General features: G+C 44.7%; 1 protein-coding gene across 2 annotated transcripts in view; it reads right to left on the bottom strand.

The window, feature by feature from the left end:
• The window catches only part of KCNH1 (potassium channel, voltage gated eag related subfamily H, member 1), a 379,133-nt gene that overhangs the window by 94,692 nt on the left and 257,011 nt on the right, over nucleotides 1-27,430 (bottom strand). For both annotated transcript variants that reach the window (XM_012638358.1, XM_012638357.1), the window contains exons 8-9: nucleotides 22,567-22,766; nucleotides 17,004-17,256 (exon numbers count right to left, since the gene is read on the bottom strand). In XM_012638358.1, coding sequence (XP_012493812.1) covers nucleotides 17,004-17,256; nucleotides 22,567-22,766 — 453 coding nt within the window. The remainder of the gene's footprint in view (nucleotides 1-17,003; nucleotides 17,257-22,566; nucleotides 22,767-27,430) is intronic.

The following is a 27,430-nucleotide window of genomic DNA, read 5'->3' as shown; positions in this document are numbered from 1 at the left end:
CGGGAGGCTGAGGCAGGAGGATCGCTTGAGCCCAGGAGTTTGAGGTTGCTGTGAGCTAGGATGACGCCACGGCCCTCTAGCCTGGGCAACAGAGTGAGACTCTGTCTCAAAAAAAAAAAAAAAAAACCTTAAAAAAAAAAAAAAAAAGAACTCACTAAGTAAAATAATAGCACCTCATGTGCATTGAACTATGAATTTATCAAAAAAAATTCAGTTTATAAACAACTCTGCAGGGGCATACCTACTGCACAAAACAAAGGGCAACCATATTATGGTTGGGACACATCATGAAATAAATAAGTATATCTTTAGAAATGACAACCTTCCCATTGTAAAAAGTTTTCGAATCAAAGGTTTTGACAGAAACAATAAATGGAGGGTAGTTTCTACTCCGAAAAGTATTTCACGGTAAGATAATCATGATTAAACTGTGGGGCCTAGGAGTCTCAGTGTTGTCATAACTTGAGTTTGATTTTCAACCCAAATTAAAAATCAGACAATTTTACTTCCTGCCAAGGAAGCATTTTTGGTATAAATTATCTGTTAGTGAGATTTAAGAATGTGGTGTCAGAGGACCTGTCAGATTCAAAACAAACCCAGGACTATTCGGGCGAATGAGAAATGTTTTTATGACACACATAACTTGGGAAAACCGTCAAAGGGAAGGATACAGAGCATTTGGCAGGCTGCTCGTAAGCTACACACATCAATGGAAATAATGACTTCCCAGGTCAGGGTTGCAAATCAGAAACCCGGACAAGTGGTAGGTACACCCACATTCGCCTCTCGTTTGCGAGTGTGCGAAATGATCATTCACTCAAGAACAAAAGGTACCCCAATGCGCTCGGCTATCAAACTACTGGAGGCAATCAGTGTATTGATTTATTTATTACACTGAGGCTCTGGGTGCAGAATGTTAAAACCTAATGTTCCAAGCCTCTAAAATACTGACATTCTAAGTAGACGTTCTGAGCTAGGGGAAAAAAAGGGGGGTGGGGTGGGGGGAAGTAAGGAAAGAGTCTAATTAAAACTCCAGGCAAACATCCCGGTAGTAATTAATCCTCCTCCTCCTCCTCCCCCTCTCAACTGTCTTCACTGAACTTTCACTTCTGCAGTGGACAGAAACAGCCCTACGGGGGACAAACGTGGGACTGAAGAACATTCACAAAACAGGTGGGAGGTGGGACGTAGGGCTGCCGTGTGACAGGGAGAAGCCATCTCTGCAAGGGGCACAGTATGGGAGAAAACCAAGCCCCTGCAGGCAGTTTTGTGTAATGGAGGGCAAAGGCTGGAACGGCCACTGGAGGAGGCTGAAGGGAGGTGGGTAGGAATGGGGTGGAGCCGACAGGGCGACCAGGGGAATTCAGGAGGTGCTAGAACTGGGGCCTTGGAAGGATCAAACGGCCTTCCTGAATGTTAAAGAACTGCAGGAAGCAATTCTGATCTGCACCCTACAACTGAGTCTGGAACCCTCCAGAGAAGGTCCTGTTTACTCAAAGACAGGTTCTGAGTGAGTCTGGCAGGCCAGGGGCATCAGAGCAAAAATGAAATTTCTGGCTGCTTCTCTTAACTATTCTTTATGATGTGCCTCTTTAAGGACTACTCATAGTGGTAACCTTAGCAAAACGTAATTCTGAAGTTAAAATCACTATCTGCCGCTGAGATCATTATTTCTAGACCCAACCAATTATAAAGAACTCATTCAGTCATTCATGCAACTTTCGCCAGGCACTTGTCTAGGAGCTGAGATATAACAATGGAACAACTGACACAGTGAGAGATGGAAACGTAGGAGATTACAATATTTTCAGGGCTATAATAGAGGAGAATACAGGAGGGGTACCCACTTAAGCTCAAGGGATAAGGAAGTCTTCCAAGATTTGATGTCTGAGCTGAGACCTGAAGGATGAGTTCAAGTTAACCAGCCTAAAGCTGAAGCATGGAGATGATTCCAGGCAGCAGGAACAGCATGTACAAAGGCCCTGGGGCACAAGGATCAGGCTCTTTAGCAAAACTGAAAGTCATTCAGAAGCTTCTGAATCACCCTATATTTTGAATTATTTGCTCCTTCGCTCACCTGTAGAGATGAGTGTTGCTGGTTTACATTTTGCAATTGTCTGAGGAACATGCATGGTTTCCTCATTCAGCTGCAAACTCACCTAAGCACTTTTCATACTCTGTACACTGAGACAGGCCAACACTAACTTGTTGAGTAGCTGTTTAAAGATCTAGATCCACTGTTCTGTTGAGGGCTTCTCTGGGGGGCTGAAAGAAGCGTTAGAAACACAGAGTGCAGTGAGGGCTTCCCCCTCTCCACCCACCCCAGTGCTTTTATTCCTCCTCCCTAGGACATCAGAAAGTCCTTTGTCCTCAACCCATTTGCGCACAAGGGGGGCTTTTCACTCACTCCATCAGGATGGTGAAATGCAACTGCTGATAGCTGAGGGAGGCTCTGAGGAAGGGGCATTCTTTCTCCTGGCCCTAGAAGATTCTGCTTATGAGACATATAAAGGGGGCTGGATTAATCTTTTCAGGCAAGCCCTAAGCAGAACGTTTGCACGCCCACTGAACTGGATAGTTCAGGAGGACAATGACAAGGACTCAGACAGTTCTCAGACCACCTGGATTCGTCTTATATACCAGATATGTTAAATCCAGGTCCCCTCGTAGGTTCTTAGAGACACGACTAAGACAAAAAGAGAATATGCCTCAATGTGCTCCTCCCCAGTCCTGCCCCTGGCATGTTTGCCAAGAACTTGATCATCCACTCTTTCAACATGAGTTTCGGGGCCAGACGAGCTGGCTGCAAGCCCAGGGCCACCCCACTGGAGGCTTCCACTGGCCCCTGCCTGCCTCTCTCCCTCCCTCTCTGCCCTCTAGTCACACTGGGATTCTTAGAGTCCCTCTGGGTTTGGCTCCCCTATCAGGGCTTTCCCAGCACTGCCTCGGACACTCCATCCTGCTCCTTGGCTAACTCCTGCTCATCCTTCAAAATATGCCCACATGTCCTCTGTGACCCCCTGACCAGAGCAGCTCCCCATTACGTGTGCGTATGCATTCCATGTTCTCCCCTGGAAGCACCCACCATACTTGTCACTGCCGCATCCCCAGCACTGTCTGGCACACAGCAGACCCTCAATGGCTGTCCAATGCATAAATAAATGAACAGCACTTGACGTCTTACTAACCTCCCCCGGCCTCAATTTACTCAGCTATAAGATGTCGATAACAATACCAACCTGCTGTGGTCTGAACATTTGTGTCCCCCCGACCTCCCCAAATCCATGTTAATCCTAAACCCAATATGGTGGTATTTGGAGGTGCGACCTTTGAGAGGTGATTGGGTCGTGAAGGGACAGCCCTCATGCTTGAGATTAGTTAGTGCCCTTATAAAAGAACCCCCAGAGAGCTCCCTCACCCCAGCCTCCACGTGAGGACACGGTGAGAAGGCACCAGCTATGAACCGGAAAGCAGACCCTCACCAGACACCAAATCTGCTGCGACCTTGACCTTGGACTTCCCAGCCTCCAGCACTGTGAGAAATACATTTCTGCTGTTTTAGAAGCCACCCAGCCTCTGGTGTGGTGTTATAGCAGCCTGAACAGACTACGACACCACCTCACAGGGATATTGGGAGTTTTCCATGAAAGAATGTGAACAAAGAACTTAGTATTGTGCTTGGAACACAGCAGGTATTCAATAAATAGTAGCGGCTGTAAGAGAAGAGTCCTCCCAACAGCCCTGTGAAGCAAAGTCCACAGGGATTATCAGCCCCATTTTAAAGAGAGAGGCCTCACTGCCTGCCTGTGACCGCTGCGTGGCCCCCATGCTAGTAGAGGCTGCACAACGGTCCCCGTGCGCTGTCCTCTGTGTCCTCTCCTGCGTCAATCCATGTTCAGTGAGACCTGCCTTGGGTGGGCACCACGCTACGTGATGGCAACAAGGATAAACTGGAGGCAGAATTTTGACCTTAAAGAGCTACGGCCTGGGCAGGCTTCCAACTGTTCCCCCAAATCAGTTCTCTCCTCTACAATAATAGAACCCATGACTTTTAGCTGGGAACAAAGATGTCCAAAATAAAGACTAAACTGCAGCTAGGCGTGGCCATTTGTCTGAGTTCTGATTAAGGGGAGGCACGCAGAAGGGATGTATGCAGTTTAGGTCACGCCCTCAAAGGGAAGGATCATGTCGTGCCCTTCCTCTTCCCCTCCCCCTCTCTTCCTCCTGGCAGGAATGAGTCTGTGAGCTATGAGGCCAAGGCAATCATCTATTTTAGGATAAAGCAACACCCTAGTAGGAGGCGGGGTGCCCAATACCATGAGGTTGCCACAACAGCCCTCTCATACCTGGACGGCTACAGGAGAGAAGAATAAGCTTCCACCTTGTCTAAGCTTCCATTTTGCGGGGGTATTTGTTGGAGCAGCTGAACCTGTATCCTAGCCAATTCAGAACTCCAGGGTCCAGGGGGACAGTACAGTGTGTTAACCATAGATTCTTTCGTCACCTGTTCCAGGAAAAAGCACAGGCTTCCATGTATCTAAAAGACTGAGCAGCAACATGATGATGGAGACTCTGGCAGCACATTCAGAGCAAAAGTTCCAGAGACTAGAGTAGCATCTACCTTGGTAATATCCACTCATTTCCCAGCCCAGCCCTGACTGTAGGACAGAGGGCCAGGACTGCTGAGGACTCACTGTGTGCCAGGCTCATGCACCAGCCAGGGACCCTGCTCCAAGCCTCACCCCAAAGGTGCTGAAGTCCAGCCATTCAAGTTTATGGAATAATTAATAACTCTCCCACATATATTTAGGGCTATTTCCTTTAGATTGCATGAGACCACGGCGGAGAATAGGTAAGCAAACTTTTGACATCTCGTAAATATTGCCATCTCTCATCTGTAATAAAGCTACAAAGCTCTTCTTCTTATTCTTACTGCAAAAATAAATGCTGCTGGCAGTATGTGACCTTGTTTTCTCTGCTACGTTTACAGATGTGAAAACATATATCAAAGACAGAGAGACACAGTGGAAATCTCATCAACTTGCCTTCCCATCTGAGTTGTGAGTAGGAATAAAGCCTTCGCACTAAGTGCCAGGTCTCATCTGATTGTGTTGGGGTGTTGAGTGCTCAGCCAACACGTTTTATTGGATTTCTTATGCCAACAAAGAAAGCAGAGCCTGCAAAGATGCTGACAAGGCCCTGGCTCCGGGGACAGGCCTGCATTTCACTCTACTTCTTAGACAGGCATCTACTTCTACAAAAGTTTGGTCTCATTTTAGGTTTTGTAAGAGAGCTCAGCGATATTCGAGAAACATCTGTTTTCTGTTGAGGTTGGTACAAAGAAGAGTAATGATAATGTTCTTCCGCAAACCTTCTCTACATTAGTGATGGGACTCTTGGGCGTGTCAGCCACATGTCTGTTCAGTGAAACCCACATAAGAACCTGTAAGACTACACCAGATTCTGGGGAACTAAACCTGACTCTCTCTCTCTCAGGCACCTAGGAGACTGAAAGTTCCTAAAAGTGGGGTTACACCTCCCCATCTCTCTGCACACATCTCAACCCAGTTCAACAAGTTGGGCTTACCTATCGTGGTTCAGGCAGGGTTCCCGCGATTGAGGGGGATAAAGCAGAAGGATATGAGATCATCTCTGTGCTCAAGTGGCTTATAATGTAGTGAGACAAAACCTACACGTGTGTGTAACACTGAAGTGTAAAACCACAACAAAATGTAATATGGAGAGGTGGGAGAGGCTGGGCTAGGCAGGACTGTGGGAGTTTCGTGAAGAGGACAGGAAGGGAGCTGGCCTTATGTGGTGAGGCCAGAGAATTTAGATATCTGTGAAAGAGAGAGAGGGGATTTTTCCGAACAGCAGGAAAAAATGTTGGATGGTTGCGAATGAAGATAGCTGGTTTGGGCTATATTCACTTTCCTTTATCAGCTAAACTTCTTTGTAGTCTTATCTACACTGTCTGTCTGTTTTTACTGTTAAGGGGGAATAATATGTTCCCATTCCTGGTATTTCCTTCCATGGGAAGGTGGTTCCAGTTGTATCATTCCCTTAACCTCTCCCTTCCCTTCATCTGATTCTGAGTTTGGAAGGAGAACATGCTCATACGTAGGCCAGCTCCCCGCTCTCTCCTCAGGAACAAACTCCTGCGGGAAGCATGTTCTCTAAGCCTCCGTGCCAGAAGATGTATGGAGCCCGGCCACGTAGGGGCAGGCTTGTGCGGGTCGGCACCACGGGGTGGGTCTCATTCTGGGCCTCAATACTGGGAAGGCTCCTTGGATGCAAATAGAAAGCATGTTCTCTGATATTAGGTCTATCTGGAAAGCAAAAGGTGATGTTTTGACCTATGCCTGTTGTACCTACTGTCTCTCTCAGTTCAGAACTCTGGGGAGGGGAGATCTACGTGACTTATTAAGCACCCCTGAACCCCACACCCACTCCTCTTCATTTCTCAGGCTGCTCTAATCTTGCTCCTCACTCTCATACTCTACTAATGCTGCTCTCACCACAGACAACAATAACTCCTTTGCTGATAAATCTAAAAGACATGTTTTAGTCCTCAGTGAATCATAGCTCTTTGACTCTAGTATATACTTATGTTGTTTAGCGTTTATTAATCTCTGAAATCAAAATGGCTTACGATCAATGATTTGCCACAGTTTAATTGGCAGCATGATTTCTCAGTGGGCCAAAAAATATTAGTGTGTCTTATAAGCCATGACATCTTCTGTGTAGTGAACTATAGTTCTGTAACATTTGAAAATACACATTTGACACCCTCCCCATACACGGACCTCCTCTGTGATATCCCACTCGCTGGGTCTCTCCCGCTTCTCTGGCGGTCCCTCTCCGGCTCCTGAGACATACCCATGTCCCCTAGAAACAGGGGTTCCTCGGGGATGTGCTCTAGACTTGTTGCTTCTTACTCTCTCCTCTCCCCTTGGGCACTCTCAGACTCTTCCCTGGCTTTGATGGCCTCCTAGATCATCATGGTCCCCAGATTTATACCTCAAGCCTCAATCTCTCTTCCAGGTCCAAGAATCTCCCACTGGACACTTTTTCACTGAGCTCAAACTCACAGATCTAAAATTGGAACTGATCCTCCTCCCAGGGAAACCTGCCCACCCTCCAGTGTTGCCCATCCCAGTGAATCATCACGTCATTTCAGACTCCTCCCTCTTGCTCATCTCCATATCCAAAATGAACGGCCAAGCTCTGGTCATTTTCTCTATCACATCTCTCTTGAATCTGTCTATTTTTCCCCACGTCTGCAGCTGGTAAGTCAGGTCAAGCCACTCTCATCTCAGCATCTTCCCTGCTGGGGGCCTCTTCTCTCGGCTCTGTCTTCTCCACAGCTGCCGGGATGAATTTTCTAAACACAAATGTGATTCTGTCACTCTTCTGTTTTAAAATCTCCACTGACTCTCCACTGCCCTGAGTCCAAATTCCTTACAACTCAATGCCTTGCTCACCTCATTCTACCCCCTTGAGAATCCTATGCCTCAGGTATACTGAACTATTTTTCATTTCCAGATGTTTCTCCCAAACCTTTGCAGATGTTGCCCCCTCTTCCTGGAACACCCATCCTGTAATCTTCCTTTGCCACCCACCCTGGCCACTGCAGCCCCTGGTGGGATTCAGCTCAGACATCACCTTCCTTGACTTCTCATGGCTGGGCTGGATTAGATGGCTGTCATATAAGCCCTCACAGAATTCTGTTCTTAATTCTATTACAACTCCTGGCACATATTACAAAATGCATATTTACTTGTCTGTCTCTTCAATGAGAAGGTCAGCTCTAGGAGAGGTATGTCCACTTGTGTCACTGTTGTATCTCCAACCCTTAGCACTGTACCTGGCATGTTTATGGAACAAATAAATCAAGACATCAATGAAAAGATGAGTCTGAGAGGAGCAATGTAAGGTGGGTAGCATCTGAAAGACTGAGAATGTTTTAGGCTTGATGACTTTGAGGAGAGAGGATTGGTCCCCAGTCCGGGTGTAATAACCTGGGTATCTTCGGGTAGCTACATTGTCCACCTCACTCAAGAAGGAAGGAATTTGCTGATCTGCTCAGAACACTCCGGTAATTCATTGTCATCCAGCTTAATGCTAAACTGAAAATTTATAAATTTAAAATGAAGAGATAAAGATAATGCATGTTGGAAATTGCCCTATGACACAAATGTTCTCTTTAAAAGTATTAAAACTTCACCCAAATATGGGTCACCAGCCTTTCTTGTGGGGACTATGCTGAGCATGAGCAAACAAGGCTGGCATCTCCCTCTGAATGGGGGCAAAGCCACAAAAGGTTAAGTTAAAGCAATGGCTTGGAAACATGACAATTCTCCTTCTCACAACTGCAATTAGATCAAATTAAATTAGCTGATACTTCTCCACCAAGCAGACAGATCACAAAGCTTCCAATGAAAGCAGGTGACAATTTTCCAAGATTGCTACAGATGAGAAATGAAAATTGGATTTTTCCCCTTCTGGTTATTTATAAAAGAATACAAGTGAATTGTAGAAAGTAACTGAAATATATTGAAAACCAGACAATAAAAATTACTCTAAAGTCTATCATCCAGAAAACAGTTAACATTTTGGTACACTTTCCATCTTTTTTATACTTATATATGCATTTTTATGTAGTTGAGGTTACTATATATATGGAGAGAGAAAGAGAGAGCTATATATTCTTTTTTTTACCACTTAAAATTATATGTGAGATATTTTGCATGCCAATAAAACTTCATATCATCATGATAACTACCTTGATTTATCATAATTTATGATTCAACCAATCCCTTTGGACACTAAAGTTATGAGAATTTCCTTTAGAAGGACTGATCAACTCTCCTAAACGCCAGTGTCTTCTGGGACTGCAAACCAATTTTTTAAATTGCTTAAGCAAAAACTGAATTAGGAAAGAGGACTTGGACTCCACCCCCAACCTCTCTCAATCAGATAATGCATGCACTACCCGACACAAGTGCTTTTGCATTTGTGGAGTTCTAGCACTATAGCTCCTTGCAAAAAGTGTGGATGTAATGTAATTGCTTTAGATGATGGAACAGCTATATGAATATTAACGCTTGCTTGGTGTGTTTAGAGAGACACTTAAACAAGGCCTCCTCCCCATGTGCTGAGTGTGAGCAAACATTATCATATGGCAAGAGGCAGTAATGTTCGCCCAGCAACTTCACCAAGTCCCCAGAGCAATGTGGAGCAATGCGGCACAGTGATGGCAGCACGGTGGGGACCCCTCCCCCCCCCCAGCTCACAAGGATCTCGGGAAGCATGTCTGTGAAGGACTTAGCTTCTCCCTAAGATAACAGGGTTTACACAAAATTGTTGTCGTTTTAGACCTTTGTTAGATAAGTCATTCTATTTTCATTGTCTGGCCATCCTCCTCTTCAAGAACTGTTAGAGGGAGGGGTTGGGCAGTAGATACTAAAAATAAATGTCATTTTTTCTTTCCTGATTGGATCAGTAAAGAAATGCTATCAAGACATCTATTTGAATAATAACATATCATTCTTTTAAATTATATCCTAATAATAACCAAAAGGATATGTGAAACTTGAAATAATGCTAACTCTCTCAATGCCTACTTGAAAATTAAAACAAATTTTTTCCTCATTTTGAAAGTAGCATATGCTCTTTCAAGGAAGGCTTGAAAGACATAAATATAAAAAAGAAAATTAAAATCTCCTATAGCCTCACAAACAAGACATACCCTATAATATGTTGGTAGAGATGCTTATAGGCTTTTACCTACAAATGTTTTTTTCCTCCACAGAACTAAGATCACATTGCATTTAAAAATTGCATTTAACTTACTTTGCTTATCATAAAAATTATTAATATAATTTATAATCCCTTATGAGCATTTTGAATGGTTATACTTGCATTTTTTTTTTTTTTTTTAGAGATGGGGTCTTGCTATGTTACCCAGGCTGATGTATAGTGGCTATTCATAGGTGAAATCATAGTGCACTGCAGCCTTGAACTCCTGGGCTCAAGCAATCCTCTTGCCTCAGCCTCTTGAGTAGCTGGGACTACAGATGTGCACCACTGGGCCCAGCTTTCCTGTTTCTTTCTAAATACTCTGAAACACTTGGTCACTTAGAAAAACATTCATATGTTTTGTGTCTTTTATCTCTTCTCTCCTTCCCTCTCCCCTTCCCCCTTCCTTCCTTCCTTCCCTCCCCCTTCTTTCTTTCTTTCTTCCTTTCTTCCCTCCCCTCCCCCTCCTCTCCCCTCCCCTTCCCTTCCTTTCCTTTTTTCCCATTTCATATTCCTTCCTCTGAATCCTAAATCTCTGTCTTAAGTTCTGGCTTCTTTTCCCAGTTCCAGATCCAGAGGGTCTGAGTAATGCATGGACCCTGCACTCGGATACCTGTTGTCCATTAAATGCAACAAGTCAAACTGAAGCCCATCCCTTTCTCTCTCACTGCCTCTTCATCCTGACTTTGCCTCCTACCACAATGCCCCCATTTCCCCACTCACCAGGCAACAGCATCACCTCTCTCACCTCCGTTTGCTCCCCACATCCAATTATCTACAACCTCACAGACTCTCCTTAGTGATGTTTCATCCACCTGTCCCTCCCAAACACGTTTGGCACATTTAGCAAATAAAAATACAGGATGCGCAGGTAAAACTGAATTTCAGACAGATTAATGACTTCACTCATAAGCATGTCCCACAAAACAGCTGAGTAACACTTATGCTAAAAATTGTTTGCTATTTATATGAAATTCAAATGTAAGTGGGCATCGTGTATTTTATTTGGCAGCCCGGCTCTTGTCTCCTCTTTACTGCTGTGCTTGAATACTCTTCGTGTGTGCTGTAAGCCATAGTTGCCTGATGGCCTCTCTGTCCAGTCCATTAATCATTACAAATCACAGCTTTAAGGGTGTCACACTTCACTCACCACCTTCAGTGGTTTCCCACTGCCTGCTTCCTCGCGCTGGCATTTAAACCACCCACAGACTGGCCCTAACAGGCCTCCCCAGCCCCGTAACCTTTGCTGCCCTACAGGCTCTCAGCTCCAGCTCAAGGGGCTGTCCTATGGTTAGTAAACACATTCCTTCCCCAGGCCTCAGCTCACACCCTCCTTTCCATCTAGAATGCCCTCCCTCGCCTGTCCAAACCCCGACTCCATCTTCACAGACCCACCACCCATCACCTCTTACACAGATCACTAGGAAGTTCATCATTTGGTAGGTCAAAACAGTTGAAAACTGGCAATTTCGTATAGTTTAAGTTAATGTAATAAAAGGTGCTTCCCTGCCTTACTGCCTTCCCCACATTCATCATCTCACTCCATCCCACAAAAACCTTGAGAAGTGACTGCCTACAGTGATGTTTCTCAAAGTGCAGTCCTCTAACCGCGTGCATGCGATCGCTCCCGGGGCTCGTGAGCAATGAAGGCTCCACGCTAGAGCTGCAGAATCAGAGTCTATGCAGAGTAGCTGCGACCTGGCACTGTGAACACACTTCCCAGCCGAGTCTTGTGCTCACTGCAGTTGAGAATCCCTGGCCACACAGGAAGTCTGCTCTGCTCAACTGGTCCCCGAACATGCCACACACATGCCCACGTCTAACGCCTCTAGAGGCTCACGCGGCACTTCCCACTTCAAGACTCAGCCTAGGAAATTGTACTGGTCCTTCCAAGCCCGGTTTGGCTTCTAGCTCCTCCATGAACATCTCCCTGCTTACTCTAGAAGTCTATGGGAAGGAGTGCCTGTGTTATTTATTGTCACTAACCATACATTTGTCTCACCAAATGTGTCAGAACATTCCTCCAAGCAAAGATTTTCTCTGCACCCCTAAAGAGACTAATACCATGTTATGCTATGACATTGCTAAAGAAATAAATGCTGTGTTAAGGTCCAAACAAGATTCGTGGGCCCAAGAAGCTAACTATCTAAGCAAAGATAAGAGTGTCTTCCAAATTAGGAACTGTGAGTAGGGGGAGGTGCTCCATTAAACAAAAAGATTCCGTCTGTGAACAAGTATTCATGCCTTTACCCATGCTTTAGAGAGAATGGACATGTAAATCCTAATTCAATAGCGACAGGACTGCAAGTGGGATCTGCACCGCATGAGCCAGAGGCTGCTCATCCCCCTTCCCCAGGGCTACTTCCCCTCCCTGGACAGGCTCTGGCCCATCCACAAACCGAGAAGAGTTTCCTCTAGTTGAGAGCCAGGCCTGGATCTGTTCTAAAAGGACATTGCAAACTCAACAAAATAGACCCATTGTCCTCCCTCCTCCTGCTCTGGCCCTGTTGACTCTCCAGTCACCACTGGAAAGTATTCCCTCTGCTCACCTCCCGCATCTGGCAGTTCCTCCTTCCTGTTATCTCTGGACTCTGGCTCTTCTTCCGTTGCCTTACTCAAGGCTTCACCATTTCTCCTGAGCCTCCATGACTCTGTATTTGTGGCACCCAAATCTTCTTGTCACTTCCCTTTCTAAACTTCTCTCTGGGCCCCTCATCATCCCCACAAGATAAAGTCTCACTGTGGAGTGTGGGGCCCTTCACAGCCCAGCCCTGCCTTCCTTTCAATTCCATTCCATTCCTGGTGCCTTCTGTGTGCTGGGCCATGTGCTAGATGCTGGAAATATGAAATTAAAGGGCCTGGGGCCCACAGGAGAGAAAGGTGAGTAAACACACAATTGATGCAGTGTAATGGGCTTAGTAGAAATGCAGGAGGCCTTCGGAGACTCTTAACCACCTAGTGGCAACTCCTGGAAGGAGCTAGTGCAGAACCAGGGCTACAGTTCAATCTCCAGCTCCAAGTCCAGGGCTCTTTCCACTACTTGATGCAGTCTGGCCACAAGACTTCTGTTTTGCCCAACAGAATGATAAAAAAGAGGGGAAAAAAAGATGCAAAATGACCCATGATTAAAATATAAATTAAGTATTAAAATGCAAAACCCACAAAAGTTACTACAGGGACCCTACATCACAGTGAAATAAGATCATATAAATACTGCGCTTATAAGACAGACACACAGGGAGATACTCGACACACTTAAGCACAGTCCTGATGCTGGCTGGTGAGGCAAACAGTAAAGAGAACACCAAGATAACAGCTCAGCTCACGTGCAGGTGCTAATAGTGCCATTCGGGGAGGGGCAAAATGGTACCTATACCTTTTTATTTTGATACCTATAAAAAATTAAAAGAAAATTACTTTTAAAAATCAAATGAATAAAATGCACATGTTAAAAGCTTGAATTTATTTCAAGGAGCCAAGAAACTCAATTTGAGAAGCCGTTAAGTGATTTCTAAGAGAATTCCAAAAAGAGATTGGGAGGATGTCATGTCAAAATTAAGGCAGAGAGAAGAGCAGAGGGAAAGAGATCATAAGAGATTTCTGGCATGCTCTCTGTCCTCAGAGAATATTGCCTAGGTTGGTGGGACCATGTTTTAAACTGCAGGCTCCAATCGGGTCAAGAAAGCAATTTAGTGGGTCATGACACTCAATTTTTTTTTTAAATGAAAGAGAACAGAATCTAATAGAAAACATTAGGTTGCATTTCACGTAGCAAGAGAAGTACCGATGTTTATGTATAATTGTATGTGCACTTGTGTATTAGTTTGCAATGTAATATGCGTTTCACATGGTGGGTTGCAGTCACAAAAGTTGGAAAAACACTCTTGTTTAGAAGAGTTTCATTAGAAAGGACTTTATTTTTAACACATACTAAACACTCTCAGTTATGGGTACTGACCCTTTTTTCTCATTCTTAGGGTTTGTGCTAAAATTAAACAGAGAATGCGGGTGGAATATTAGAACTGGAAGGAGGAAGCAAATTAGCAGGATGTAAATGAACGGACTGATAACAAGAGACTACAGAGCAAAAGAATGAGATGGAAAAGCTCTGGCCTTTTTTCTAAAGGCTTTTGCTTGTGATAACTAAGGATTCCCTGGATATTTTCCATCCTCTTTGGAGCACTGGATACACAATGGCTGCTTATTGCTCATCCAGTGACCCTCTACAACACCTGCATTCTCTCTGTGGCAATGCTCATCATGCAGGGTGCTGGTTATCTTTCTGTTGTCCATTCCCTCCACTTACACCAACTCCGTGGAGGCTGGACTAATGTCGTAAAGATGCTATATCCCCACCTCTATGAAAGTGACTGACACACAGTAGATGTCAATAAATTTTAGATAGATTGAACTGAAGAGCATTAACAGACAATAAAGATCCAGTTATAATATCCATATGATGCCTTTGCAAGCACAAACTGATTTCAATTCATTGAGCAAGATATTCTAATTAGAGAATAACAAAAACAACAACAAAACTCTAAACTTAAGTTCCCAAGGAGCATATAACTTTCAATTTCTTATGTCCCTTGGCCCAGAAGTCAGTTTGGCTCAAAGGAGTCATCTTGTCCTTTTATAGAGTAAGAGCCTTTTGAAATGAAACAGGTTATTTAGGATATTGAGCTTGGACCTACTTTTTGGACCCAACCTGGCTCCTGGGGACACACTGGAGAAGCTTTTTCTGGTCTGGACAGCAAGGGCAACAACCATTTTGAATCCAAAGCTGCTGAGCGATTTCAGAGCTCCCGTCCACATTGCTAACTGGAGCACACAGGATGCCCAGGAGGGCCCGAGGCAGAGGGCTGGATTTAGAGAAGCAGTCAATCTACCAAGTAAATCAACAACAAATCAAGCCTTGGTTGCTTCCCCACAAGAAGCCCAGGCTCAGGGGAAATGAGAAGGGTGGAGGAAGTAGCTGTTTCCCTTCCCCTTCTTCAGCTTCGTCATTCCTCCATGTCTGAGTCTAGGAGCCAAACCAACTCCTAGTAGCATAGCTGTTGAGGGTGGGTCATTAAGGATGCCCTGCATATAGGTAGGGAAGGAGGATGGTGCTGGTCACCAGGCCACATTCTTTGGAAAAGCATATGGAGTGTTATCAGTGGGGAGATGGGTGAAAGTCACCCTACACCAAACGGCTAATTCGAATTCAAAGGATTGCTCACTAGTGGAGACTTACTCTTGTCCTCAGCTAGGCAAACATCCCAATAGCTATTGGCAGCAGAAAGTCCTCTTTCTCAAGGACACTGATGAGTAGTAAAGGTAGAGGTAAATGCCCTTTCCCTTCAGATACACTAAAGCAATGGCTTTAGCCTTCATGTGTCCTGCTCCTTATACATGCTCAAGTCTCACTTCTCTGTGATAAGGGGGTAAGGGAGGGAGTAACTCTGGTCTTCAGAGTTCAATGGATACCATGGACTCTAGAACATTTATTTTAGCAGAGGTCAGCTTCCGTTCCCCACCCAGTCTCCCTCTGACCATCTGCCAGCATACGCTGAAGGAATATAAATCATCCTCGGTTTAGCTTGAGCAAAATGTAATCAAGAAGGCCAGTTGGCTCGGGGCCAGAGGAGCAAGAAGGGAGCTGCGTATCATGTACTCCAGTAAAGCAGGAACACAGTTTGGGCTTTTTTTTTTTTTTTTAAATAATACTATCTACGCCTCTATGTAGTTTGAATCTCAATTCTAACTTTAGTGTAATTTAATCTGTCTCAGTTTCTTAAGAAATCATATGCAAAAGATAAAGCATACATCCACAGTGTCTAGCAGTGCTTGACAACTTAATGGGCCAGCCCACTACATTAATTATCATTAGAACTGCAGTACTGCAAAATGGATTGAAGCAGAGGTTTTAGAGTCAGAAGGCCTCCACGATGCTGGCTCCATGGACCTCATCAGCCATGAGGAAATTTCCTTAACCTCTCTGAACCTTAGCTATCTCACCTACAAAAAGGGAATGATAAAACCATTTCATGGAATTACTGTAAGGATTAAATCAGAATCTGCATTGCAAATGCTTGGCACAGAGTAGATGACCATCAGTGATGGTTATTATTATGATAATGGCTTGCTGCCTAAGAGAGACATGCCCCCCAATAAAGATCTGCTCTGTGGTTACCCCAGGCAATCAGATGAATTTCTCAAAAGCCACCGATGCTCAACATCCCAAATGCCAACATGGCCCCCACGTCCCTGCTCTTTCTCCCATGTTCTCTATTACTATGTGTGGTGTACCAGCCCCCTGTCATCCATGTGAGAAATGCTACAGTCCTCGTTGACTCCTCCTCTCCCCCTACAGCAAATCTGTCATTAGGTTCTGGTGATTCTACTTCTTAAATACCTCGGCTCCGTCTGCTTCTCTCTATCAGCCTGCCACAACAGTAGTTCAGGCCACCATCAACTTGTCCCTAGGTAACATGTCTCCAACCTGGTCTCCCTGCCTCCCCCTGCCCTCCTCAATCCACTCTCCAAGCTACAACTAACGTCATCTTTCTAAAGTACAAATCCGACCGTATCTCTCTCCTGCTTTGGCTCCCCTGAATAAAATCCAAGTCCCTTAATGTGGCTTCTAGAGCCTGCCTCAATCTGCCTAGTGCTTAGCTCCCTCCCCAGCCTCATCTCTTGCCATGTCCCTTCTTGTTCTGTGTGCTCCAGCCACATCCAATAACTTGCAGTTCCCCAAGTGAGTCATTTCTCCCTCTCTTTCTCTCTCTCTCTCTCTGCTGGGATTTCATGCATTACCCCTTCCTTAGAATATTCCTTCATATCTTCCCTTCTCTACGCTTATTCTCAATTTAGATTTCAGTACAGGTATAGGAATCTTTCCCACTTGAATACTAGGTTAGATGCCCCTTCCTCTGTTTTGTAAATGTTTATTTGTTCTTCTCCTCTACTAATCAGGGAGCCCCTTGAGGACAAAATGCATTTTTGTCATTGAAACACCCCAAGCGCCTCGAACAGCAACTGGCACAAAACAGGCACTCAAATATTTGTTTGTTGGACAGATGAATGGATGGCCTTCCAACAACAATGGCCCTGCCCTGCGGAGCAATCTCTGGTTGAAGGTGGCAGCGGCATTGAGCTGCCTAGTAGCTAAGCCAACCCCAGGTAGCAGAAGGTGTCCATCTGGCAAAGGCAACACCTACCTAGGATGGCTACCACCTCATCATCCTGGATCACCTCCAGGGAGCCGGAGACCACAAAGCAGAGGCTGTCAACACTCTCTCCTGCATGGTAGATGAGGTCCCCCGGGGCACAGTGCACCGTCTGGAACTCCATGGCCAGTGCCCGCAGGCAGCCATCGCTGGCCAGCCGGAAGGCTGGGTGCTCCTTGAACACCTTGCGGTTCAGGTGTACACAGATGTCAGCTCTCATGTCCTTGGGGCAGATCTGCAGGACCTGGCCAGGCACAGGAAGAAACAGTGTGAGGGTCCTTACTGTCACCAATAGCCCACTTCCCTCAGCACTGCAGGGGCAGAAGCAACACACTCACTAGGCCAGGCTGCACTCTTCCAGCCAAAGTACCTGCCTTCGTGGAGCTTACATTCTTATGGGAGAGACAGGCAGTGTCCAAAAAAATCTGTGCTAAATGCTCAGGACAGGGGTCTGAGAGTCGGGGCTGAGAGTATGTGGGACTCCTGTAGACCAGTACATTAGGAGGTGACATTTAAGCTGACAACTGAAAATTGTGTCATAGTGATCCACATGAAAGAAGAACATTCCAGTAGCATGGAAAATGCAAAGGGGCCTGAGCAGTAGCCAACATGAATGAGGGCAAAGGGGCGGGAGATGAGGTTCAGAGAGAACACCGAGCATGGAGACTTCCAGGCTATGCTAAGTCTCTGATTTTATTCTGAGTGTGCTGGGGAAACACCGGAGGATTTTTGAGCAGGGGAACGGCATGACCTGATGCAATAGGCTCGTGAGACCCAGAGAGTGGGGTGAGAGACCCGAGTGTAGGGTAGCAGGAGTGGAGTCGAGGAACCCAGTTAGGCCACTCCTGGAGTCGTCCAGGTGAGCGGTGAGGGGAACTCAGGCTGGGATGCTGGCGGTGGAGCCAGCGAGAAGTGGTCAAATTCAGAACGTGTTTTGAATGTAGAACTGACACGATCTGCTGATGGAGTGAATATGGGTTATTATTTTAAAAAGATATAAAGTAACATTTGCTGAACATGTACTGTGTGCCTGGCATTGCCAAGCCCTTTCGAATCATCCATTCAGTTGATATTTATGGGATGCCAGGCATTGTTCTAGGCTCTGAGGATGCAGCAGTGAAAAAAAGAAAAAGATAAAAGTCTCTGCACTTGTGTAACTTCCCATCCAGTGGGAGGAGACAAAGAATCAGCAAAATAAGTGAAATTTAGTGGTAAGTGCTAAGGAGAATAAAGAAGGAAATAAGCGCAGGAAAGGTTGGGAAGGGTTGTGATTTTACATTAATTGTTACATGCATTAGCTAATTTAATCCTCACATTAAACCCTATGATGTAAGTGCTTTTATTATATCATTTTACAGATGAGGAAACCGAGGCCCAGGGAAGACAAATAACTTGCCCAAAGTTGCACAGCCAGGAAATGGTAGGGCTGGGATCTCAAACTGGGTAGCTTGACAGCAGAGCCTTAACCAGAGCCCTGGTTACATCCTAACCACTTCCTAGACTAGGCAGCTGCCCAAAACAAAGGGGCTTATCATTTGACTTAAGGCATCTTGGCAGCATGTCGGAATTCAAGCAAAAGTGGGAACCGTAGGAGGCCACACAAGTCTCATCTCCTGAAGAAATAAAAAATTCCCAGGTTTTTCTAGAGTTAGAAATATTTCCCTGAAATACATCTTTGCAAAAAACCATTGCATGGCCCCTTACATAGCAAGCATTAAGTAACACAATAGGACACCAACAAATGAACTTTTCCAGAGATATCAAGAGTGTTTCTAAATAATCCTTTCTCCCATCCTAGCTTGTGAACAAAGCTGGGGGCATAAAATCAAACATGTTCAGTGAGGATGGTTTCCTTGAGGTGCTGGGTACTTTCCCACCCCTGCTTCTCTGCCTTAGCACAAGCCATTTGCCTCTGCATCTGGAGCGCACTCCCAGATTTGGAAGTCCCTTAGCCTCCTTCAAAACCCAGCTCAAATCTCGCCTTGCCCTTGATGGCTTCTCCCATATCCCAGACCCTCTCAGCTGCGTCTGTGTTGTGCATGGAGGCATAGCAGTGGAAACAGGTCAAATACTTGCAACCCCAGCTCCTTCCTCTCTGGGTGACACTTCAGTTTCTCCTGTAAAATGCAGACTGCTAACACTGACTTTTGAGGATGAAATGCAATCACATCTACTGGTATACTGCCTGGGACGAAGCTTGGCCCCATCAGGAGATTCCATAAACACAGGTCCCCTCCCTCCATGTGCCGCTGTCTTGTTTCTCTGGGGTTACAGGATGCCCGGGAAGCGAGCCAGCTCTCTGGGAGATGAGGATGGAGGATTGACCAAGGCAGAGAGGAAAATTCAGAACGTCAGTGTTTGGGCAGAGCACTTGCTAAGTACTTGCCTCCATAAGGCTCATTCAGAACAAGACTCCTGCAGAAATGCAGATTTAATTTGGGTCCTCTTCTCCCCAAGTAGATCACCAGTGAGTGGGGAACACTCACATGTCACGCCACAGTTGTGCCTGGTCGTTCAGAACCAAGATTTATTCTCCAGGTGAGTTCACCTTTAAATATTTGGTTTCCCCTGGGCTAGACTTTGCCGGCAGAGGCTGCTGGAGAAGAAGGCCTTGGCATGGAGACAATGTTTTCCTCATGGGCACGGTTCCCAGAGCAAGGGTGAGTACAGAGTGAGGAGGTGAGGGAGGCTTGGTGGGGGGAGCTGCAGACTGTCACAGCCATCGGTCGCGTCCATCGTTCGTCTGCTGGCTCCACACTGAGGTGGGAAGGGCGTCTGGGACGCCTCTCTCTGAGGGAGGGTCTCAGCCCTGAGACCCACAGCCTTCCTGGGCCGCCTTCCCCACCGCTTGGTTCTGAGGAAACACCATCCTTGCTGTTTCTTGAGGAAATGTCACTGCGGAGGCGCATGGAGGTCCCCCAGGCTGGGCAGGACAGAGTGATGGGTGAAAGGGAAGGGGCTGCAGATCAGGCAGATCTGGATTCGAGTCCCAGCCTCAGCACTCGCTGGATGTGTGAACCTGAAGGAACACTTAGCTCCTTTTCCTGAATCTTCGTTTTTGAACTCGAATATGGAATTCTTCTGAGGATTCTATGACCTGTTGTGTGGGAAGTCCTGGCCCAATGCCTGGCACATACAAGTGCTCAACGTCCGTGAGCTCTCATTTTTGATGGTATCACAGCAGCAGGTCATCTGAGGGAGGCTTTGAAGTCCAGAAGGTCATAGCCGAAAGGGCCTTAGAGGTCATCTTTTCTTAAAGGTCATCTAGTTTCCATGTGTTACAGACATGGAAATTGAGGCTCAGAGAGACAAGTGATGTGCTCAAGATCACTAATCAATTACCTGTAAAACTGATACCCTGCCCGCCACCCCAGCTCCCCTGGTCGTCACTGACCATTCTGACCTGGAATGGAGAGGAGGGGAAGCCAGGGAGAGGGTGGGACCACAGGACTGGTTCTCTCCCCAGCAGTTGCCTGCCAGGAGGAACAGCCGCCCCAAGCCAGGCCGGGCTCTGCAATGAGTCGCCACAGCTGACTTCATGGCTATTCCCTCTTCCATCTGGACCAGGACCTGGGGCAAATCCCAAAGCCCTCCAGGAAAGTGAGACCACGGGGTGGGGGGAAGAGAGGGCAAATGCTGACGGTGCTCTCTCCCATGGGCAGCCGCCCAGCCCGGCCCTGCAGAGAGGGTGGGGAAGGGCTTCGTTCCAGACGACCAGATTTACAAAGGCATCCTGGTGCCTGGGAAAAGGAGCCCCAGGGCAGTGAGATCAAAGTTCCTTTCTGCTCCATCAGCTGCCAGGAACCCACAGAACCTACAGGCATTGTTGAGAGGGTAGAGCAGAAACAACAGGAGCAGTTGGGGCAGGCCATTGACAAAGCCAGGGACTAAGTTCAGTCCCAGCGGATGCCCTGCCTACTTAAGAAATTAGAACAACTCAGTTTGGACTCATCCTTCTTCCCTCTAGCACGTGTTTTAAATTTTTTTTAAAAAGTAATAGTAGGAAAAGCACAAGCTTTGAAGGCAGACAAAACTATATTCAAATCCTGGTTTTGCCATTCTTTGCTCTGTGACCAGGGGCAGTTAGGCCCTCTCATCCTTATCCCTTCAATAGGCTAACAAGTGCTGCCTCCCAGAGTTGCTGTGGAGCCTAAATGGGGCACTAGTACAGGGCCAGGCATGCAGGAGACGTGCAAGAAATATCGGTTCTTAATGCACGTTCAAGAAACGGTAGCTGGGGCTGTAGTGACATTGTTATTGTTATCATGGCAGATAGTCAACAAAACCAAAGTAACATTCCTTTGAAGTTGAGGATCAATTAAATTCAGTTCAATTTTTCCTTTTAAATTGTCAGCTCTCAACCACTTATTCTAATGAAGGAAGACAGGAACATGGATAACTGATCCCAAAGCCACTTGAATTTGGCTGTGAATGGGTCATTAGGTATTTTTGCAATAGTGTTATCTTTCTGTTTTCCTCATTCTAATAGTGAAAGCAATCGGTATGCCCCAAGTACTTACAGATAAAGGGAAGAAAGGGGTTTAAGAAGTCTGAGAAGCAGAGAAAAAGGGATCTGGGATTAAATCTTTGCTTACAGAAAATATACAAAGAAGATAACTCATAAATGAATAATACAAAGTCCATTTTATCTTTTTTCTATTATTTCCAGTACCACCAATTTTCTTCACTTCATTGAAATGCACCTAGAATAACACAACTCAGAGAACAACAGGGCTTTATCACCCTCTCCATTTTACAGGTGGGAAAACATGCCGAGAGAGGTACCTAACCGACGCTCTGATCAAGTTAATGAACAGTTAAGACATAAGCCCTTGATTGGTATTTCCTGGACTTGTGCGATAAATGGGATGACATGGGTACTTGTTAAAAGTCCCCGTCCTCTCCCCCAAGTTCTCCTTCCACAGATCTGGGATGGAGGTAGGGATTTTGTTTTTAATGAGCACACTGTGGGATTCTTGTCAGAGTCAAGACTCGAGTGAGATGAGGGAGGTATCAGCCTTGGGCACATAATTTAAGGGGATGACAAAAACTCAGTAATCAAAATAAATCATAGTTTAATGCAAGTTTTTTTTAAAAAATTAAAGTCCATGCAAAAAAAATACGCTAATGAACAAAATAACAAAAGTTTGAATCAAGACCAGATCCGTAATAGTGCTGTGCCTCTATTACTGGAGCCAGGGCAAAAGGAAAATCAGGAATACTGATCACTCTACTCTAGTCATGGACTTGATTCTTACCATCATCCAAATTTGAGAAATTCCTCCCTGGACAGTTAGACTTCTAGTTCCTCTCTTTTCCAGGAGATATACCCTGCCCTTCCAATTTCTTAAATAATGGCTCCTAATTGCTGGTCTTGGGGTAAGGCTTATCTGGAAGCAATCAACACCTCTGGAGGTAGGACCTGGGAATCCAGAACCTCCTAGGTGAATTCTAGGCACAGCCAGGTTTGAGAAGCACTGCCCTAGGAGAGCCCCAGCCCCCTCAGGGAAAGGCGGGAGACCAGTGGTTTACCGGAGCTCCTTGCCCTCCTTACCTTCTCTGTGTCGATGCCTCTGGACATGGACCAAGTGGACACGATATAATCCATGACTCGCTCGCTCAGTCCTTTCGGCACCTGATAGAGCTTCAGGAAGTCCCGGACGCTGTTGAGCATCTCATGATATCTGTTGGTGTTGGCATACATCTGTTGGAAAATGGTCGTCACATTCCCAAAGATGGTGGCATAGAGAAGCGCTAGAGGTGGAGGAGGAGGAGCAGGAGAAGAAACAGCACATGAGTGGTCCCTGAGCCAGGGTCCTAGAATGTCCAACTTGCCCAGAGCAGGCCAATGGCCAGAGCCACCCCCTCCCCAGTGCAGACTGTCCTGACCCTTCTCAGGAGAACCTCATACCTGGAGCCTTTGGGGAGTGGAGACAAAGAGTCTCCTAACACCAGGCCACTAGGACAAATGTGTGAGAGGCAGGGCTAGGGTGGATGGTAGCTGACACGGCCGTGGCCAGAGCTCGGACACAGATAGCAGTGCGTGCGTGCGTGCGTGCGTGTGTGTGTGTGTGTGTATGTGGGTAGTTGTACTATTTCACTTTACACTTGTCATCAGAAGTCTGAGCCATGCCCGAGGCACCAGCTGCGTATGTGCCTATGTGCTCCACTCCGGTCCAAATCCAAACCCATCAGTGAACAATCTTTATCAAGCTCTGCTATGTGTCAAGCATTATGCTACCTGCTGGGGATAGGATGGTGAATATGACACTCAGACTCAGTTCTCACGGAGCAAACAATGGAGCAGGAAGGACAGACCCTGAATACCTAATCACAAATAAATACTAGCGAGTCTGCAGAGGGCAATGAAGATGTTATATCCTTGTTTTGTACCTATTGTTAATATAACAACAATCTGTCACTGTGGTGTGGCTCCTGGGAAAAAATACATGGCTTTGATATGGTGAGAATAAAATCAGGTCCCCTTGGAGATGTACCATGTGCTACCGTTGTTCCCCCTACATTAGCATCACCAAGAACCACCATAGCTCATCACAAAACCCCACATTCTTCCTTTAATTCCCATCTGCCCTTGAATGCTGAGCTCAAGAGCCACCGCTTCCAGGAAGCCTTTCCCAACACGCTCTCCCGTCCATCTGTCACCATGAGAGTGACCATGACGGACCAGGCATATTTCTATAGAGCTCATGTTGCAATTATATGCTTCTTTCTTTGCCTGTTCTCTGACAGAATATGATTTGTTTGAAGCCTAGACCCATCTTTTCCTTGTCTTTGAATCTCTAGGATCTAACACTATACCAGTACTTAATAAATGTTTGTCAAATTGGTGAATTTCACATGTTTTTGCTCTGGCTCTTTAAAAAATGAATTATTGACATACAATTATACATTTAAAGTATATAATTTGCTAAATGTTGACATATGTATACATCAACAAAACTATCACCACAATCAAAGTAGTGAACATGTCCATCAACCCTAAAAGTTTTGTCATGCCCCTTTGTCATTCCTTCCTCCTGTCCCTACCTACTCTTCAACTTCCATCCCCAAGCAATCACTGATCTCTTTTCTGTCACCATAGGTTAGCTTGCATTTTCTAGAATTTTATATACATGGAATCATAGAGAATGTCCTCTTTTAAAACATAAAGATATAATTCATATACTATAAAATGTGTCCATTTAAAGTATAAATTTCAATCATTTTTAGTACATTTACAGAGTTGTGCAACCATCACCACGATCTAACTTTAGAATATTTTCATACCCCCAAAAAGAAACCCTATGCCCATTACCAGTCCTTCTCCATTTCCCCCCAACCCCCTATACCTAGGCAACTACTAAGCTACTTTCTGTCTCTATAGATCTACATATAAATTAAAATCATACAATATGTCGCCTTCTGTGACTTGCTTCTTTCACTTAATGTTTTCAAGGTTCATCTACATTGTAACATCTATCAGTACTTTATTCCTTTTTATTGCTGAATAAGACTCCGTTGTACGGCTATTCCATATTTCATTCATCCATTCAGCAGTTCGTGGGCATTTGAGTTGTTTCTGCTTTTTGGCTACTGAGAATAATGCTACTATAAACATTCATGTACTAGTTTTTGTGGGAACATATTTTCGATTATTTTGAATATATACCTAGGAGAGAAATTACTGGGTCATATGGTAACTACGTTTAACATGTTTGGGAAACTGCCAAACTGTTTTCCAAAGTATCGATACCATTTTACTTTCACACCAGGAGTATGTGAGGGTTCCCATGTCTCCACAGCCTCATCAGCATTTGTTATTATCTTTTTTATTATCACCATCCTACTGAGTGTGAACTGCCATCTTGTGGTTTTGATTTGCATTTCCATAATGGCTAATGATGTTAAGCATCTTTTCTTGTGCTTACTTTTCATTTGTATCTTCTTTGAAGAAACGGCCATTTGAATCTTTGCCCATTTTCCAATTGGGTTGTTTGTCTTTTTATTATTGAGTTGTAAGAATCCTATACATATTCTAAATACAAATCCTTCATCAGATATATGATTTACAAATACTTTCTCACATCTTATGGGTTGTCTTTTTACATTCTTAATGGTATCGTTTGCAACGCAAAAGATTTTAGCTTCGATCTGTTTATTTTTTCTTTTGCATTCTTTTTTGATTGGCTTCTTTCATTTAGTATAATTATTTTGGGATTCATCCATGTTTTTATGTGTATCAATAGTTTATTCCTCTTTCAAATAAGAAAAGCAAACATTTTATTTTGAAATAATGAGAAAGTCACAAGAAGTTGCAAAGATAGTAGAGGTTCTGTGTACTCTTCACCCAGTTTCCCCCACTGATTACTTCTTACACCACCAGAAGATTGACATTGCTATAAAGTATATGTATAGTTCTGTGCTGTTTATTCACATGTGTAGATTCATGTAACCAGCACCATATTCAAAATACAGAACTCTTCCATCACCACAGAGATCGTCTCCTTGTGCTACCCATTTATGGTCATACTTCCCCTGGCACCTTCCCCTGGCAACCACAAGTCTTTTCTCCTTTATTATGCCATTTTAAGAATGTTACAGAAATGGAATCATACAGCATATGATCTTTTGAGATTGTCTTTTTTTCACTCAGCAAAACACCCTTGAGGTCCATCCAAGTTGTTGTATGTATCAAAAGCCCCTTTTTTATTGATGAATAAATGTATGGATGTACCACAATAATTTCTTTCAAATAATCTTATTCAGGCTTAGCTGTCAGACTATAGGAGGGAAAAAATAAGAAATGCATGGATCATGGATCTAGAGGTATGGGAAGGTCTGAGGATGCAAATCCACCTGAAGACAATTATGTCACAGCAAGAGTTCTGGGTCCCAATCAGAAAAAAAAAAGATAGTATAGTAGTTGCTGGCCCTTAATTAGAAATAGCTGTGTGGAACTTGGGAGTGAGGCAGCCAAAGGTTTTGTTTCCTTCTTTAAAATTTAGTGTTTATTTTTATCTACATCATACATACACATAGTTTAAAGAGTTAAATGGCCAAGACATCTTAAAAAACCCTTAGGCTCTTGGCCCCTCTTTGTTTGCACTCAATTTCCTATTCTGCAGAAGCACCGACTATTCTATTAGTTGACTGTTTTGCTATTTATCTCCATATTCAAGTATCATGCTAAAATTGTTATGTCCTGATATATCCTTTGAGGCGTTATCCACTGACCTCTGAGAATTTAGCTCCTTCCCCCTCACCTCCAATCTCACTCATTTCTCACACCTTTTCCTATTGGTAAATCTTCCCAATACAGTTATATCATCATTTTTGTTAGATCAATATCTGTGTTTATATTATTACAACTATGTGAATGCAATTCACAGTGGAACCATGTAATAATATACTGTGATTACTTTTCCTTTTCTACAATGTTTTTCTCTCCTTGCAGTTAATAATGGTTTTTGTCTTTTCATTTGCTTAGTTTGCTAATCACTCATTTGACTCTATATCTCCCACTGATACATATTAATAAATCTTTTAATATTATATGTTAAGGCCAGGTACAGTGGCTCATGCCTATAATCCCAGCACTTTGGGAGGCTGAGGCAGGAGGATCACTTGAGGCCAGGAGTTTAAGACCAACCTGGGCAACATAGTGAGACCCCATCTCTATAAAAATAAAAAAAAAAAATAGTTTAGCATGGTGGCATTTGCCTATAGACCTAGCTACTCAGGAGGCTGAGGCAGGAGGATCACTTGAACCCAGGAGTTCGAGGCTATGGTGAGCTATGATCATACCACTGTACTGCAGCCTGGGCCACGGCATAAGACTGTGTCTCAAAAAAAAAAAAAAAAAGATGTATTTCTTCTCCCTGCTTGGTCTTTGTGTCCTCATTTATTTGTGCACATTTGTCTGTCTTTCATATTATCATGGAATTCCTGGTAATCCTTACATGCCTGCTCCTAATTGAGGGTGGGGCCTTAGAGTGTGCGGTGGAGAGGGAGGGAGGGAGATTGTAATGTTAAAAGCTTTATATGAATGACTGAAGGTTGTCTACGCAAATTGACTGTGCAGTGGCCTGTCTAGAGTTTGTGTTAAAGAACTCACGATGTCATCACCTTGAGGATTCTCCTTTTGGACTACTCAGAGTCCCCAGAGAGGACCCAATCTACTGTCTGGGGAATGCATTGTCATTAAGCAGGAGAGGGAAAGGTTGAAGACCTCAACGTTCAGTGTATAAACTTTCCCTTAATCCCTGTTTTTGTCTAATACCTCTGTCTTCCACTGTGCTTTGCTGTCCTGAGTCCAGAGACGCTCTCTCAAGAATAAACTAGGCTTTGTGAGTGGGGGAGGAGCAGTAACACAGCTGCATAGAATGAGAAGACATCTGGGTGTCTAAATGCTGCTTAAA

The sequence above is a fragment of the Propithecus coquereli genome, unplaced genomic scaffold (assembly GCF_000956105.1).
Source record: "Propithecus coquereli isolate 6110/MARCELLA unplaced genomic scaffold, Pcoq_1.0 Scaffold129, whole genome shotgun sequence".
Taxonomy (NCBI): domain Eukaryota; kingdom Metazoa; phylum Chordata; class Mammalia; order Primates; family Indriidae; genus Propithecus; species Propithecus coquereli.
This window is presented reverse-complemented; position numbering and strand designations above follow the sequence as displayed.